The following is a 15,330-nucleotide window of genomic DNA, read 5'->3' as shown; positions in this document are numbered from 1 at the left end:
GCTGTGCTCCTGTTGGAGCCTGGATGGAGCCCCCTCTTCCTCCTCCCCCTCCAGTCTTAGATCTGCACCTCTGCCAAGATCCTGGGGCCTCCTTAATCAGTTACAGCGGGTGATAAAAAGACTGTGCTGCTTTGTCTTTTTTCTTTTCCTTTTTCCTTCATGTTTCCCTTCCTCCCTCCTGCTCTCCATGTTTCTCTCTCCACCTCTGACACCCTTTCCTCCTTTTTTTCCCCTTGCTCCCTCTTAACCTCTCTTTCCCCACATCCATAACCCTTCATTCTCCCTCTCCTACAGTCTTCTCCTTCTTGCCATTGTCCTTTTCTTTCTCATTCTGTCTTCATCTCTGTCTCTGCTGTCTGCTTCTGTCTGGCGGCCTGAACCTCCCCGGTGGGAAGATGAATGTGTTGATGGCAGCAGGGTGGCGCCGTTGGCCTGGAAGTCTGGCCCTTCATTGGTCGTTGGGCCTGGCACTGCTGGGTAACTGTAAATGCTGCGGGATTAATGGAGGATGCATACTGGTGCCCATTGTTGACCGTCTGCTCGCCGCTGCCCTGTGCAAGCTGCCACCGAGACTCTGAGCCACTTCAGCCCCCAGCAGGATCAGGGAAGGTTCAGTCCGCCACACCAGCTCATTTCTCATGTGCTGTTAGTCTGGCTGTAGTAGTGTAGTCTGCCTTGACTGTCCCCTGCAGGCTTTCCCACATACTCAATCTATATGGCCTGCCTGTTCAGGTACAACAAAATGTAATCCACACATTTATATTGAAACATGTGTTACAATGACATGTGGATTGATAATGCAACAGATATTCAACCTATAGTAATTTTATTGAACCCATGTCTAACCACATGTGTTTGCAACACGTCCTTATACCTAAATGACTAGGAATGAATAGGCCGATTGGCAGCAACTCACCAAACCACAAATATCAGTGTTCCCATGACAACATAACAGTGCAGTGTATCACCTGTATATTCGTTGAACAGTCACAGTTTAATTAGGCTGAGGTTAGAAAATAGGTGTAGGTGTTGGGTTTGGGTTCAATGAGGACAAAAAAGATCATATGTGTAATATATCTGCATCAAAATGTCTTAAAATGACTAGGCCTTTGTCATAAATGTTGTTGAGTCGTGTACTGATGTTATCACAAGTGTATCCAACAATGTTCAGAAAAATCAACAGGTTTACTGAAGGTAACGTGTTTCATTTCATCACAGCCAGATTACTTTACTGTACAACAGCCGTAAGCTAGTGAGCAGTATGTGTATTTCAATTCAGGTCAACCTCTTATTGAACTTAGCACACACCAGAGTTTACTCTCTTCTTTTTCCCTTCGCCTGTGGAGATGAATCCACTTTTTAAAACCAAGAAATAAAAAGTAATCTGAGGTCTCCTCCTGTCAGTAAAGAGCTCTGAAGCAGAATCAGATGTGTTTATTCCTCCAGAGCGCCTGTCTCTTCACCCAGCTCTCTATAACAGAGCTCGTCGCCCCACCTTCCACCCAACCAAACATAGCTGAGCAGACAAAGAAAAACATTCTCAACAGAGAAATCACTCAACTGACACTGGATTTAAGAGGTTGATGTCAATATTGATATTCAATGGTTTAAAATGTCCAACAATAAAGTACAATACATCAGCAGATTTCAAGCCAAGTCATGCACAGAATGAGACATTTTACAACTTGAATGGCACTGAGCACATACTCTGCCAAGGCCTCCCCTTTATATGCATCAAATTGTCCTCAAATCCATCAAATCTCCCAATGTTAAAGAAAATGATAAAAAATTCCTGCATCCCTCCCTCCGGTGATGTGAACATTGATCATGTCGTTACAATGCAATGTTCTGCTGGGAAACCTTATGCACTGGCATTCATGTGGACACCATTTGACACTCACCATCCATCCAAACACCATCGTGGACCAAATACACTCCCTCATGGCACTCTTAAGATGGCAATGTACCTGCTTCACCTGAGTAGGTGATGTAACATCTCCGGGAAGCTGGGCGTTACAGCAGACTGCCCTTACCTGGCTCATTTGTCGGCCAGCACTCTGATTTAGCTGTGAACTTGGAGTTGAACTAAAAGGAGGAAGGATCCTGCCTTGATTTCCTGCCTCCTCCTTTGTGTGGCAGCTGAAAGGAAGGGGACGTTGTTAGAGGCTGATGGATGGGAGCTGTATTGAAGCTGAGGGGTTTGTAGACAGCTGCAGGGAACCTGAGGAGGGGGGACTGAGATGGTCAGACAGATTACACCATGCGAAGAGCGGGAAGAAATGTTTGAAGGAGGGGGGTGTTCAGCCGCTGAGTAGTCCATGTCTGGGCCACACGGCAGGCTGTCACAAGCACAGACAATCCAGCCTCTGAACTTCCTTCCTACATTAGATATGTGCTGATTGATGGAACACATTGGTTAAGTGGACCTGATGGAGGTGTTCACCTGCACCTTGTTGTGTTAACCTCTGGCCTGACTGTGGAATCTTGACAATACACAGACTTCACCTTGGATTTGACCTCAGTGTTTTGTCTGGACTTAATGGGTTTTAGTAAATTCACGATTAATGAAGGCTTGTTTACACACACAGGACAGGTGGAGGAAGGGAGAACTTGGCAATGGTGTGATGGAAAATCTTAGATTTTAAATGACTATATTTATTTCAAAATAATAAGCAAACATGAGTAAGAAAGGTATAATGTGAAAATAGAGTTTGAACAACTCAAACACATTGAGACCTCTTGTCTCCCGCTGTAAGGGATAAGTCAGTGTCATGAATTTACATTCTGCAGTTAATCTTTCATTCTTATAATATTAATACTTTAAAGATAGAATATGGAACATTTTTGCTTTGAAACGTCTCAAAGCAATTTAACCTTTGGTATATACACCAATCAGAAATAGCATTACAACCACTAACCGGTGAAGTAAATAACAGTGATCAACTCGTTAAAATTAAATTTACTTCAGGAGAAACCTTGGTTCCTGGCATTCATGTGGATACCCCACATGCACCACCTAGCCAAACACCACTGCAGACCACATACCCTGCCCTCATGGCTCCAGCTCTCCACGATGGCACTTTTCAGTCATGTAGTGTGCAAACCACAATGACAACTCTCCTGTAACAATTCTGATTATAAGACAAAACCTTATGTAGTGTGACAACTTTTAAAAGTCATGGAGTCTGACAAAGCATTCATAACTATGAACACGAAGAAAGGCCTAGTAAGTCTTCTGATACCCCTGATTTGAAAGCATTTATTTTATCATCTATAATCTATCTGACTTTAAGTATTTTCTGTCTTTCAAATTTCTGGAAGGTTATTTCAAATTTAAGAAATAAATGAAAATATTAGACTATTTTGATCAAGACCGATTGCAATGTTAATTTATACAGTAGACGTTCTTGGTCACCAGAGGATGAATTGTGGCAACTTCAGTCAAGACTCATCTTTGTCCATGGGCTTTTTTTTTTGTCAATTGCCTACAGTCCAAAGTAGGAGTTTCCATCTATAGTACATCTTTTACAGTGTGTCAACATCTATAGGATTGGCACAAAATTGTGGAAAATTTCAATAACTGTTATTTGGATTGCCATTAGCATGTATCCCAATTAATCTGGCTGCAAACCCTGCAGTGCCACATATGAACTTTTCAACTTTAGTGAAATGTCTGCACAACTTTTTCATTATCATCATTACTGAGATGACTTGTGATTCATTTTAAAATCTAGCAATCTAGTAAAATCCGCGTCACAGAGATTAAGATCAGAATTGGGAGACTGTGATGTGAACATGGCCTTTGCTCTATCCGGTTGTTTTTGCAGGAGCAGTCCCCACCCATACATCACAGCCCTGGAAAACCGAGTGGACTGCTGGTCGGCTCTGCTGCTGGAGATTGATGACTTCATTCAGCAGGCTGCTGACAGGTTAGCATGGCTGCAGCAGAGGCCTTGCACCCTCCATACAATCACTTGCTCCTTCACCACATGCATTTCAAAGCCATCTGTGAAAGGCACCCCATGCCAAATAACTCATCACACCAATGTCAGCTGTTATTATGCAGTACTGACAAATACATATACACTCCCTTGCAAAGACAGTACGGATAAGGCTCCTTACAAGGACGAGGCTGAAGTTTCAGGTTCACACGTGTCAAATGGTGTTGGCCTTTGAACACAGTTTGATATTAGCTAACATTATGTGATGACACTGGATTGTATTTTTAATGAGCTGGAGCTGTTATTAACAAACTGTATGTATATATTCTGCAGAAATGAACCAGCCTACATCACCATGCTGGTACCCTTCCTGCGATACCTTTACTGTGAACCTCAGAGACAACCCCAGCACACCATCCTGCGACACAGTCTCCTTGGGGTGCTGCTGCCTGCATGTCCAGGAGCTGGATCTGTGCTCCATAACAAGGACGAGGATAAGACTTCACCAGTGCATGACAGCCTGCTGAACTGCCTCTGTCAGCTGGTGCCACATATGCAGGTGACACACTGATGTCAAAGTTCATTAAGGCAACAATCTATGAGAGGCAAACATCAACAACTGCCTCAAATTCTTTGATTTGAGGTCATTGTAAAAAAAAATTACAAAATAATGCTCAACATATCTTTGCATCATGTGTTGCAATAGGACTTCTCTGCCCAAAGGGAGTGATGCATTAAATTCAAATATTTTTGAAAGAGGAAACAAAAATTTAGATTTTAAATTTACAAGCAGTTAAACACAAATTTCCTCAAACAGTAAATTGACTTCTTTCCAGTCTGCTCAAAGTGCATTACAACACTTCACAGCACGTCACAGTGACCAACACAGATACTTTGACATGCAGCCAGGGGAGCCAGGGAATGGGACCAGCATCCTTCCAATTACTCGACGATCCTCTCTACCTCCTGACTTGCTCTGAGAAGTAGCTTGTTGTGGCTTATGTAAGCAAACTTTAGATAAATATTACTGACAGGTCACCTAAAGATGATGTCTTAAAAGAACAGACTTATCAGAGAAACAAAGGGAAATGTGCAGTTATAATATTATTTCCATTTGCAGTCACAGTTGCCAGATTTTAACAAGACTACAAGATTTATATACCATTTTACATCAAATTTTTAAGTGGTTTTAGAATGTTTTCAACCCTGTGTTGTTGTTTTTTTTAAACTTTGTAATTATGAATATGTTTCACATTATGAGAATGGTAATGCCAACAACCAATAAAAAAAAAAATACATAAGCTAATGAAAACTGTATAGTTCTTAGACTGCCTTTTACAGTTGGTGAAATTACAGCCAAGATTTTTTTAAATTACTGTGCAGCATTTGTGTTTCCAATATTTTCTTATGAGTTTAGGTCATCGGGTTTTGACATCTCTCAAATTGTGCTAATCATGAATCCTCTGTGCTCCCAATAAATTGTGCATTTGTGACTTTGGCAACAAAAAAAGAGATCCAGGCAAACAGCACTGACATTTTAAGGTGATCAAATCTGATACCACTTTTATTTAAGTAACTTGAAAGATGTTGGTGAAGATTCTTAGTCACCCTGCTTAACCTGGTAATTTTAAGTGCTTTATCTTAAGCAACTGAAACAAGTCCAGTTGCCTACAATATAATACTTGAAAGATGATGTAATCACAAAACAATGTAAAAATCCTACAAAACAAAACACCAAGTAACACTTGAAAATGTTTCACTGGAGTAGCAGCATCGGTTTGAAATGATCTTTGAACAATATGTTGTGAGGGAACGAGTGATCTCCCTCTCGGTGGAGGGAAAAAAAACTAAAGCATTAAGGCACTGATGTGTTGCCCTGTGTGACGACAGGTGGACAGTGTCGAGGCGGTACTGGAGCTGTGTGGATTCATCAGCACTCTTCTTCAGGGTCTCGTCTTGGCCTCTGAGGAGCACTGGAGGACTGAGAGAGTTGGGCTGCTTCTACAGCTGCTCTGTGCCTGTCAGCGCTGCCTAAGCTTAAATGGAGACTGTCGACCTCTTCTCAGCTTATTACAGAAGCTCCTGCCTATCTGCCAACAGGTGACACAGCAACGTTTATGATCCAATAACATTTTAGATTATTATTATTATTATTTTATTTTTGCTGTGTCTGAGCTTGATTGTTCTTTTGTAGGAGCTGCCATTGGACGAGCTATTGGTGGGCGTAGCCCTGCTCCTGCTGGAGGCCCCTGCAGCTCAGCAGAATGGCCTGCTTTCTTTGGGTAAATACCCCCGGAAATACATGTAGGTCTGTTATTGGGCAGTTGAGGAGGGTTATCTAATCCTGGCCAAAGTGTTATGAGTTAACTAGTCATCACTGGCTTCACTACGGTAACAACAACCATTTATCAGGTCTACTTATTGGTACTTTATGAGATTTCAACATATATACTGTATGTATTTTGGGTGCTAGTTTTATTAAGCCAAATTGAAAATATAATCATATTTTCAGATGTTTGTTTTTATGGTCTGTTCAGGTAGAAATATCAGGAAAGTGATGGGGAGTAGCGGGGGAAAACAGGGTGTAGAGCCAGAAGATTTTCACATCTAATTTGCTGAATTAGTAGATTGTTTGGACTAGGCCTGGGCAATAAACCGAAAATTTACCTATACCGAAATTTACGACGATAACCGACGTCATTTTGGCCATGTCGGTATATTCGGTGTCATAGGCATAACATCCACTAGGGACAGGGGACATGTTAGGTCCACTTGATTAATCTACCCCGGCATATACCAACGTGCTTATTTTACATTAATTTGATGGCAAACTCCACCCACTGATGCAACACCAGCTATGCCAGGTTAGTAATCAAGTGAACCCACTCTCGCTGTGAGTCGCGCAGCAAAGGCTGCAACAGGCCACTGTCTTCGGCCGGGCCGTCCATTGATCAAACATTTGTGTTTTGTTTTTTATTAACCCAAAATAATGACTGTATTTCCAGCTAGAAAACGCGCATCTCTCTCCTCCCTCCATTGTTGTTTGCATTTGTGTCTCTGCGTGGTCTGACACGTGAGTGTCCTCATGCTGGAAAACGTGACTTCTCGCGTACGTGACGTCACTCCTCGAGACGCTAGAAGAAAGCAAAAATATATATTTTTTACTAAGGAAAATGACAAAACTAGTAACGCGTTACTGGCATCACTGATTGTGTAGCTTAAGTGCAACATGGAGCATGAAGATGTAAAGGAAAAAATAAAAACAGTAGAATTAACTTTGAGCAAGTTTGGAGGAAAGTCGGAGGTGTGGACCCATTTTAAACAAGTCGTGGGCCGTGATAATAACATTTGTCGGCTTTGTCGAGTGCATTAAGTGCGGCACTTGTTGCATTATTCATTAAGATTTCTGTAGTTAAAACAACTCGCAATTGTAGTCGAGAACGTCAGTTATAACAGCCCACGTATTAAACAGTTGTCGGGTTTAAATCGGTCTCGGGCTCATAATTACATTCAATGTGTCGGGCCGGGCTCGGACACAACGTGCACGGGCTCGGGTCGGGCTTGATTCTAAGCTCTACTCGGGTCCAGCCGCGACTTTACTGAGGTTCACCCAGTGTGAGCAGCAGGAAGACGGTCAGCTCACCTCCCAGAACAATGTTTCTTGTACTTTAGTGCTTCCTCTATTTTATATGAATATTAATATGCAGAAATCTTGATTTTTTTTCTCAATAGCTTCCATGTCATGTGACCCTCTGACTTCTGAAACAGATTCTGTGTCTATCAAAAATATATAATGATAAAGAAAATAGTGGTAAAAAAAGTTCTCTAATGCTCAAGAGGTTAACATATTATTAAGCAGCAATGTCAACTTCTCTACTATTTTGTCTCATGTCTTAGATTCTGATTCTGAAGTCCTCAAAATGTTTATTTATTTACATCCAACCTCTTCAACCACCTGCAGTACAACCACGTGATTCAATTCGAAGAAATAAAAAAAGCGAGAAGCGAGAAGCTTAGAATTTGTTTATAAGGGACTGTATATTTTATACTTTTAAACTTGTTCAGTTGTTGTCATTTCAAGTACAATGTAGTTTTACAGTCCTTTTAAAGTGGCATTTCTGTAAATACACAGGATTTTTTTTTCTTTTTTTTAGGTGGGTGGGTGGGTGGGGGTGGGGGGGGGGGGGGGGGGGGGTGTTACTTATCGTTCATTTATCGTTATCGAGGTGAGTTGCTCAATATATCGTGATATTGATTTGAGGCCATATCGCCCAGCCCTAGTTTGGACCATATTGGGAACAGTGGAGAGACTAACTAAGATGATTTTGGTGAGTTTTATTTAGTTTCTGGCGGTTTTAAATGAAGTGTATTTTATGATGATCTGTAAGGTGAAATTACTGTTTTTTGTCAGTGGGGTCTGGGGGTTCTGAGGAGAGCTATATAGTGTCTGTTTCTGGTTGAACAAAAAGGACCTTTTTTCTTTTACAGAAAGGTCTGTCATTGTAGGGATCCTTTCCATAATGTTGTAAGACACTTAAAATAACAATCTGAGCCTATCAGCTACAAGAAGAAGTCCTTTAAGTGGACGCCCAAATATTTTGATCGGCGCTGTTGCCTTTACAGGATTATGTCTCAGCTGTTTTGTGCCTGAGGGCTGAGGCAATCTACTGGACCAAATCCAAAACATTTGATACCTATTTGTCCCTGAAAATAGAGCTCTCATTTACAGTATTGTTTGTAGACTATTGTACTCATGTGCATAACCAGACATGAGATGAAACTCATTATAGGTTATTATATCACTGTTTTTATGGCTGCATCACATGCATTTTTTAATACAGCAGATCATCATGAAACATTTTAATTTAACACACCATTAGAAAGCTGCCAGGTGTTGGTCTTTGATTTATACAGTATTTCTTTCCAATAAGATGAATAGACCTGATATACAATATAATACACACACCATGAATACTAAATAACATACAGTCTTTGTTGATTTGGTCGACATTGATCAGTTTTGCAAAGTAAATAGTCTCATACTTCTGTCCAAACTGGTTAGCTTGGAAATTAAATGTTAGGTACATAAAGCTGCACTAATCAAACTTGTTATATTGAATTTTCACAAAACCGTCAGTTTGTATATTGAGTGTTTACACTCATTGTTTAGATTTTCTGGTCCACAAACTCTGCTCCCATCAACTTTGTTTCCAGCGGCTGTTTTCAGTGAAGGAGCTCTGATAAACCCACAGTACACTACCTGGCCAGCAGGACAGACTCAGTCAGAACCTAAAAATGTGCTAGAAAAGCATCACAGATCAATTAAGATGTGTTTCTCCACCAGCAAGTCTCTATCACTGTTCACAATGTATATCTTGATGAGGTGAATCTACTTGAAAGCACTTTGTAAATGCTCGGACTGGGCAGCAAAATCAAATATCACTATTATTTTTGTTTTACCAAATACGTCAATATCAGTATTGTAAAGTGTTAAAATAATGGCTCTTGGTACTTGACAAATATTAGAACAATGAGATTTTTGATCAGTAATCATCATTAATGGTGGCTCAAGACACGTATGAGAAGTAAGTAGAGTGAATTATGATTAGAAGTAGTAACAGTCTTGTAAGTTCTAAAAATTAAATCACTTTACTACAAAGCAGCCTTTAAAACCAGGAAAAGATAACGCTTATGACATATGGCTATAACCATTTACAGTATATATATAGTCTCATATCATGATAGGGATATAAAATCGATATATTGCCCAGCCCTACGTAATTATTCCCTCGGTCCTTCCTAAAATCTCATTGCAAGAACATGTAGTTTATTTTATGTTGTGGGAAATCATTAATCACAACCAAAGTTTTTAATGTGCACTGCATTTGATGTGATTTATTGATACATGGTAAATTATAATTACGGCTACTATAATCCCTTCCTTGCTACATAATTTCCCACGGAGGCAGCTTTAAGTCTCCCACAGTTGCTCTGTCGTTAATTTTATTCTTTTTCTCTCCTCCTTTCTCCTCCTTTACAACCTAATTTGTCCATATGGATCCCTCAACCTTCTTGGGGTTCAACCTCTCTCTCTCTCTCTTACAGCACTGAATTTAGTCCGTGAGCAGGCTGAGTTGTCGCCCTGGTTGAGTCCAGTCCTGGTTCTTCCTGTGCTGCAGCTCTTGTCCTGCTCCAGCCTCACAGAGCCACTGGCTGAGCGGCGGACGCACAGCCTCATCCAAGAGCTGGCCCACAGACTGCTCCGCAGCATCAGCAGAGAGACAGATAAACCCAGACAGGTAACACTGAGGATGCTACTCCAACCTTTCCTGTCAAAAACAAATGTATTTCATGGATATGTTCAAATGATTAGATTTTGGAGATATTCGTGTTGGCCCTCACAAACCAGCACTGGTTAAAATCACATATGTAATTCATTGACGGTCCAACATAGAGTAAGTTAGTGTGGACAAAGGTTTAAAAGGCTACCTTAACTGATTTGTGTGGTTCACGGACATGTCATGTGTGGACTCTCTTAACCTCCCAAGGAAAGCAGCAGATATTTGTGAACACACTGTCTATTTCAACTGATCCAACTATTGAATTACTAACTACAATACTGCTAGACTCTCTTAAGAAATGGTCTGATTTTAAGAGTTGTTGAGTGAGGAAAATCATCTGTGCCCTCTTGTAACTTCAGCATTAAATCAAAACATGAAGGTTTTTGTTTCATTGTAAAAAGTGGCAGTTTGTGGCAGCATGGCTGTACCAGCCTGTCTGCTTCTATGTCTAAAGTGCGTCTTACCTGCCAACATTTAGCAGCTGTTTGAACACACAGTTTCAACTGATTTCACCATTTACACTCAATTTATAAGGCAACACTTAATTGATGCTAAACATGTCAAAATGTTACAAATAAAGTAAACATTAACTGAGATATGTCTGCGTCTTAGTCACCCTTGGAAAAAATACCCTGACTCTGATAAAATTGTTAAACTTTTTTTTTTTTTGAGTTGCTGAGTTAGGAGAAACTTAATAAACATTGTAAAACACTGTCTTTGACACATTGTTAATGTTCAGGTCTTTTTGTAAATTTGGCAAAAGTTTTACATAAAGTCAAATTTCTTTCTAGAGTGGGAAGTGAGATCGAATGACAAGTGGTTACTAAAGATGTCGGTCTGCATGTTATTACCAGCTCGGAACAGCCTAGAGCTTATGATTACTTTAACTATTTGTGGGTTAAACCATACATTTTGATATGGAGCAGATGAACATATGCGATTGTATTTCTATCTCTCTCCTTCTCATCAGTCCAGTCCACCATTGGCACTTCCTCTCAGTACCTGGTACAATGAGATCAGCGTGGCTCTATCCATACTGCGTAAATTGGCAAATGATCCAGCAGCAGCAGCGGATTGGCTTTTGTCCGTCAGCTCGGCCCTGTCATCAAGCCAGGGCCAGCTCTGCTCCCTCACCCTCATTGTGACCTATCTCATCATCACGGGTCAGGAGGATGTCTGCCAGCTGGCTCTGAACGCTAGCCTGGCCATCGCTGCAGCTGACCCCTGCCAGGTAGGTAATCCTCAAGACTAACAACACAGACAGATTCTCAGCTGAAACACTTTATCTGAAGCTTTGAATTAATAACCTGAATATTTCAGTGAGGTGCTTGTGAAATCTAAAATATGCACATTTTACCTTAAGGCAAAACAAGTGATACTAGTTCTGTCTTTTTTCTGGATGTATGTAAAATATCTGTTAGTTATAGACCTGCCTACATTACTGTCATTGGTCAACTGTTTGTTCAACTAGGGGAAACGGATGTCAATGAGCACAACACCTGGCCAAATGTTCAGAATCTGCTGGAAGTTTGGAACTGTCTTTAACAGTGGTGAAATAACAACGACTTGTGGTTGATGGGCTGAAACTGGCAAATCTCTGGCAATCTCAGGGTTCTCCCCAGAAATTGTTAGTGTAACGGCGCACCGTCTGTCGGGGGGGGGGACGCTCGTCAACGTCAGTCCGGGGGGGGGGGGGGGAAACACGGACAGACGGTCATCAACTCCGTCAGCCAGGGGACGGACGGACGCTCATCGCCGTCAACCGGGGGACGGACGGACGCTCGTCACCGTCACGCGGAGTATAGCGGCGCTGACCTAGCGGTATAGCGGCGTCTGGGGAGAACCCTGCTTAGGCGGGCGGGAGGCAAAAATGCTTGGGCGCCGCGCCTAAGCCGTATAATGGCAGGGAAAACCCTGAATCTGTATGCCTTTTCTCATTGGATGTTTGTACAGTGTCTCACAAAAGTGAGTACACCTCTCACATTTCTGCAAATATTTTATTATATCTTTTCATGGGACAACACTGAAGAAATGACACTTTGATACAGTGTAAAGTAGTCAGTGTACAGCTTGTAAAACAGTGTAAATGTGCTGTCCCCTCAAAATAACTCAACACACAGCCATTAATGTCTAAACCACTGGCAACAAAAGTGATTACACCCCTAAGTGAAAATGTCCAAATTGTGCCCAAAGTGTCAATATTTTGTGTTGCCACCATTATTTTCCAGCACTGCCTTAACCCTATTCAGGGTTCACCAGAGCTTTACAGGTTGCCACTGGAACCCTCTTCGACATCACAGAGCTGGTGGATGAGCTGGTGGATGTTAGAGACCTTGCGCTCCTCCACCGTCCGTTTGAGGATGCCCCATAGATTCTCATTAGGGTTTAGGTCTGGAGACATGCTTGGCCAGTCTATCACCTTTACCCTCAGCTTCTTTAGCAAGGCAGCGGTCATCTTGAAGGTGTGTTTGGGGTCGTTATCATGTTGGAATACTGCCCTGTGGCCCAGTTTCTAAAGGGACAGGATCATGCTCTGCTTCAGTATGTCACAGTACATGTCAGCATTCATGGTTCCCTCAATGAACTGTAGCTCCCCAGTGTTGGCAGCACTCATGCAGCCCCAGACCATGACACTCCAACCACCATGCTTGACTGTAGGCAAGACACATTTGTCTTTGTACTCCTCACCTTGTTGCCGCCACATGCGCTTGACACCATCTGAACCAAATAAGTCTGTCTTGGTCTCATCAGACCACAGGACATGGTTCCAGTAATCCATGTCCTTAGTCTGCTTGTCTTCAGCAAACTGTTTGCAGACTTTCATGTGCATCGTCTTTAGAAGAGGCTTCCTTCTGGGACGACAGCCATGCAGACCAATTTGATGCAGTGTGCAGCTTATGGTCTGAGCACTGACAGGCTGACCTCAACCTCTGCAGCAATGCTGGCAGCATTCATATGTCTATTTTCCAAAGACAGCCTCTGGATATGACGCTGAGCATGTGCACTCAACACCTTTGGTCGACCATGGCGAGGCCTGTTCTGAGTGGAACCTGTCTTGTTAAACTGCTGTATGGTCTTGGCCACTGTGCTGCAGCTCAGTTTCAGTGTGTTTGCAATCTTCTTATTGCCTAGGCCATCTTTATGTGGAGCAACTATTATTTTTTTCCAGATCCTCAGAGAGTCCTTTGCCATGAGGTGCCATGTTGAACTTCCAGTGGCCAGTATAAGAGAGTGTGAGAGCGATAACACCAAATTTAACACACCTGCTCCCCATTCACACCTGAGACCTTGTAACACTAACGAGTCACATGACACCGGGGAGGGAAAATGGCCAATTGGGCCCAATTTGGACATTTTCGCTTAGGGGTGTACTCACTTGTGTTGCCAGCGGTTCAGACATTAATGGCTGTGTGTTGAGTAATTTGAGGGGACAGTAAATTTACACTGTTATACAAGCTGTACACTGACTACTTTACATTGTACATCCATTACCATGAAATGATTTAATACAAAAAAAAAATGTGAGGGTGTACTCACTTTTGTGAGATACTGTAAGTTGATATTTGACATCTTTTGTGTCTTTGATAGTGGCTTTAAAATTCACTGCTGGGTTTTCTGCATCTGTATAAAGAGAGAGATTTAATGTGACAGACTTACCTCTGACCCTGTGGGACTGTAAATAGAGTCACTAGCTGCAGAAGATGATGTGAAATATCACATGGTGCTATATGCTCCTCATTACTCGGCCTCGTTAGATGCCTCAGAGTATTCCCCTGCCGGCCTAATTGCTCCCAGAGTGCCACTTGCGCCGGCCGTTTCATGCGTCGGTAGAAGGTTATTGGCATATTTGAATCCATTGGATTTCCGTCTTTACAGTATCATATCACATCATCTCACATCTTCCTGGTTACATGAACAATCACTGGAAACACCTTGTAGGATTGCAGTGTTTCTTTCTTACAAGATAATAAAGTAATACCAAAACCAAGCTTTGTGTATAGGTGCAATGTTGCAATGTAGAGTGGAGGAAAATTATTTATCCATATTTATTTATTGTAATTTATTAGAGTAATATTCCCTTGATTTGAAATTTGTAGTATAGAACCTGCAACAAACCTTTCAAGGATATTTTACTTGAAGAAAAATCTCTGTTTCCTTCTTCCTTGTCCCTTCTCTTCCAGTCAGGTAAAATGGTTGCTATGCAACAGCCATGGTGCAGGGCAGCTGTAAGTGCTTTATGTTAATTAAAGGCTGCTACACTGCAGAGCTGTTGACTACGTGTGTCCAAGGACCCTGACTAGCTCCTGTTTTTGACCTCAGCACTAAAGGGAATGATAAATGGTTAACCCTGCATTGTCCTTCATTCCGCTCTCTTATTTGTATCCGTGAAGTTTTAATTGATCAGCATTGAGTGGAAATGAGCTGGGACTCAGACGTCCATGACCATGGATCAGACTGCAAAGTGACTGGGAGATGGGACAGTCTACCTGGAGAGGTTAATCTGTGTTCCTTGATACAGTCACTACATCTCTACCTGCTGGGGATTGTGCATATGCAGTGGTTTGGCTATGCATCAGTAAATATGGATGTAACTGGTCCCTGAGGAAACTGGACCCTAAGGCTTGAAGATTACCAAACTAATATTTTTATAATTACACAGTAGTCAAATGAATTAAACGTGCAATTCCTTTTTTTATCCATATGAGAAAAGTAGAGGCAAGCTAACACAAAATTGATACATTAGCAGCTTATTAAGTTGGGACTGCAAACCTGTTAGCAGACAGATGCTTAAAGATATTATACCTATGCAATGAAATGTCGAAAATCAACTGGACCTTTGATTGTTTATGTAATGATGTTGTGTACTTACATTGTACAAATGTTTCAACACTGTTCAAACCAGAGAAATACACCATTTTATTCAAAGTAAAGGTGCGTTTCATTTGGTTGCCTATAACTATAGCTTACAGGTTAATGCCAGCTGATATGAGTAAGAATGAGCAAGGGAGTCAGCAGACTTGACTGAATGTGACATAAAACTTAAAGAC

General features: G+C 41.6%; 1 protein-coding gene across 1 annotated transcript in view; it reads left to right on the top strand.

The window, feature by feature from the left end:
- Nucleotides 1–15,330, top strand: part of focad (focadhesin) — a 54,299-nt gene that overhangs the window by 10,546 nt on the left and 28,423 nt on the right. The window contains exons 6-11 of the mRNA XM_030431116.1: nucleotides 3,828–3,929; nucleotides 4,275–4,500; nucleotides 5,832–6,041; nucleotides 6,136–6,223; nucleotides 10,047–10,240; nucleotides 11,253–11,513. Coding sequence (XP_030286976.1) covers nucleotides 3,828–3,929; nucleotides 4,275–4,500; nucleotides 5,832–6,041; nucleotides 6,136–6,223; nucleotides 10,047–10,240; nucleotides 11,253–11,513 — 1,081 coding nt within the window. The remainder of the gene's footprint in view (nucleotides 1–3,827; nucleotides 3,930–4,274; nucleotides 4,501–5,831; nucleotides 6,042–6,135; nucleotides 6,224–10,046; nucleotides 10,241–11,252; nucleotides 11,514–15,330) is intronic.

Source organism: Sparus aurata, chromosome 10 (genome assembly GCF_900880675.1).
Source record: "Sparus aurata chromosome 10, fSpaAur1.1, whole genome shotgun sequence".
Lineage (NCBI taxonomy): Eukaryota > Metazoa > Chordata > Actinopteri > Spariformes > Sparidae > Sparus > Sparus aurata.
Note: the sequence above shows the minus strand (reverse complement) of the source record. Positions and strands in the feature narration are given on the sequence as shown.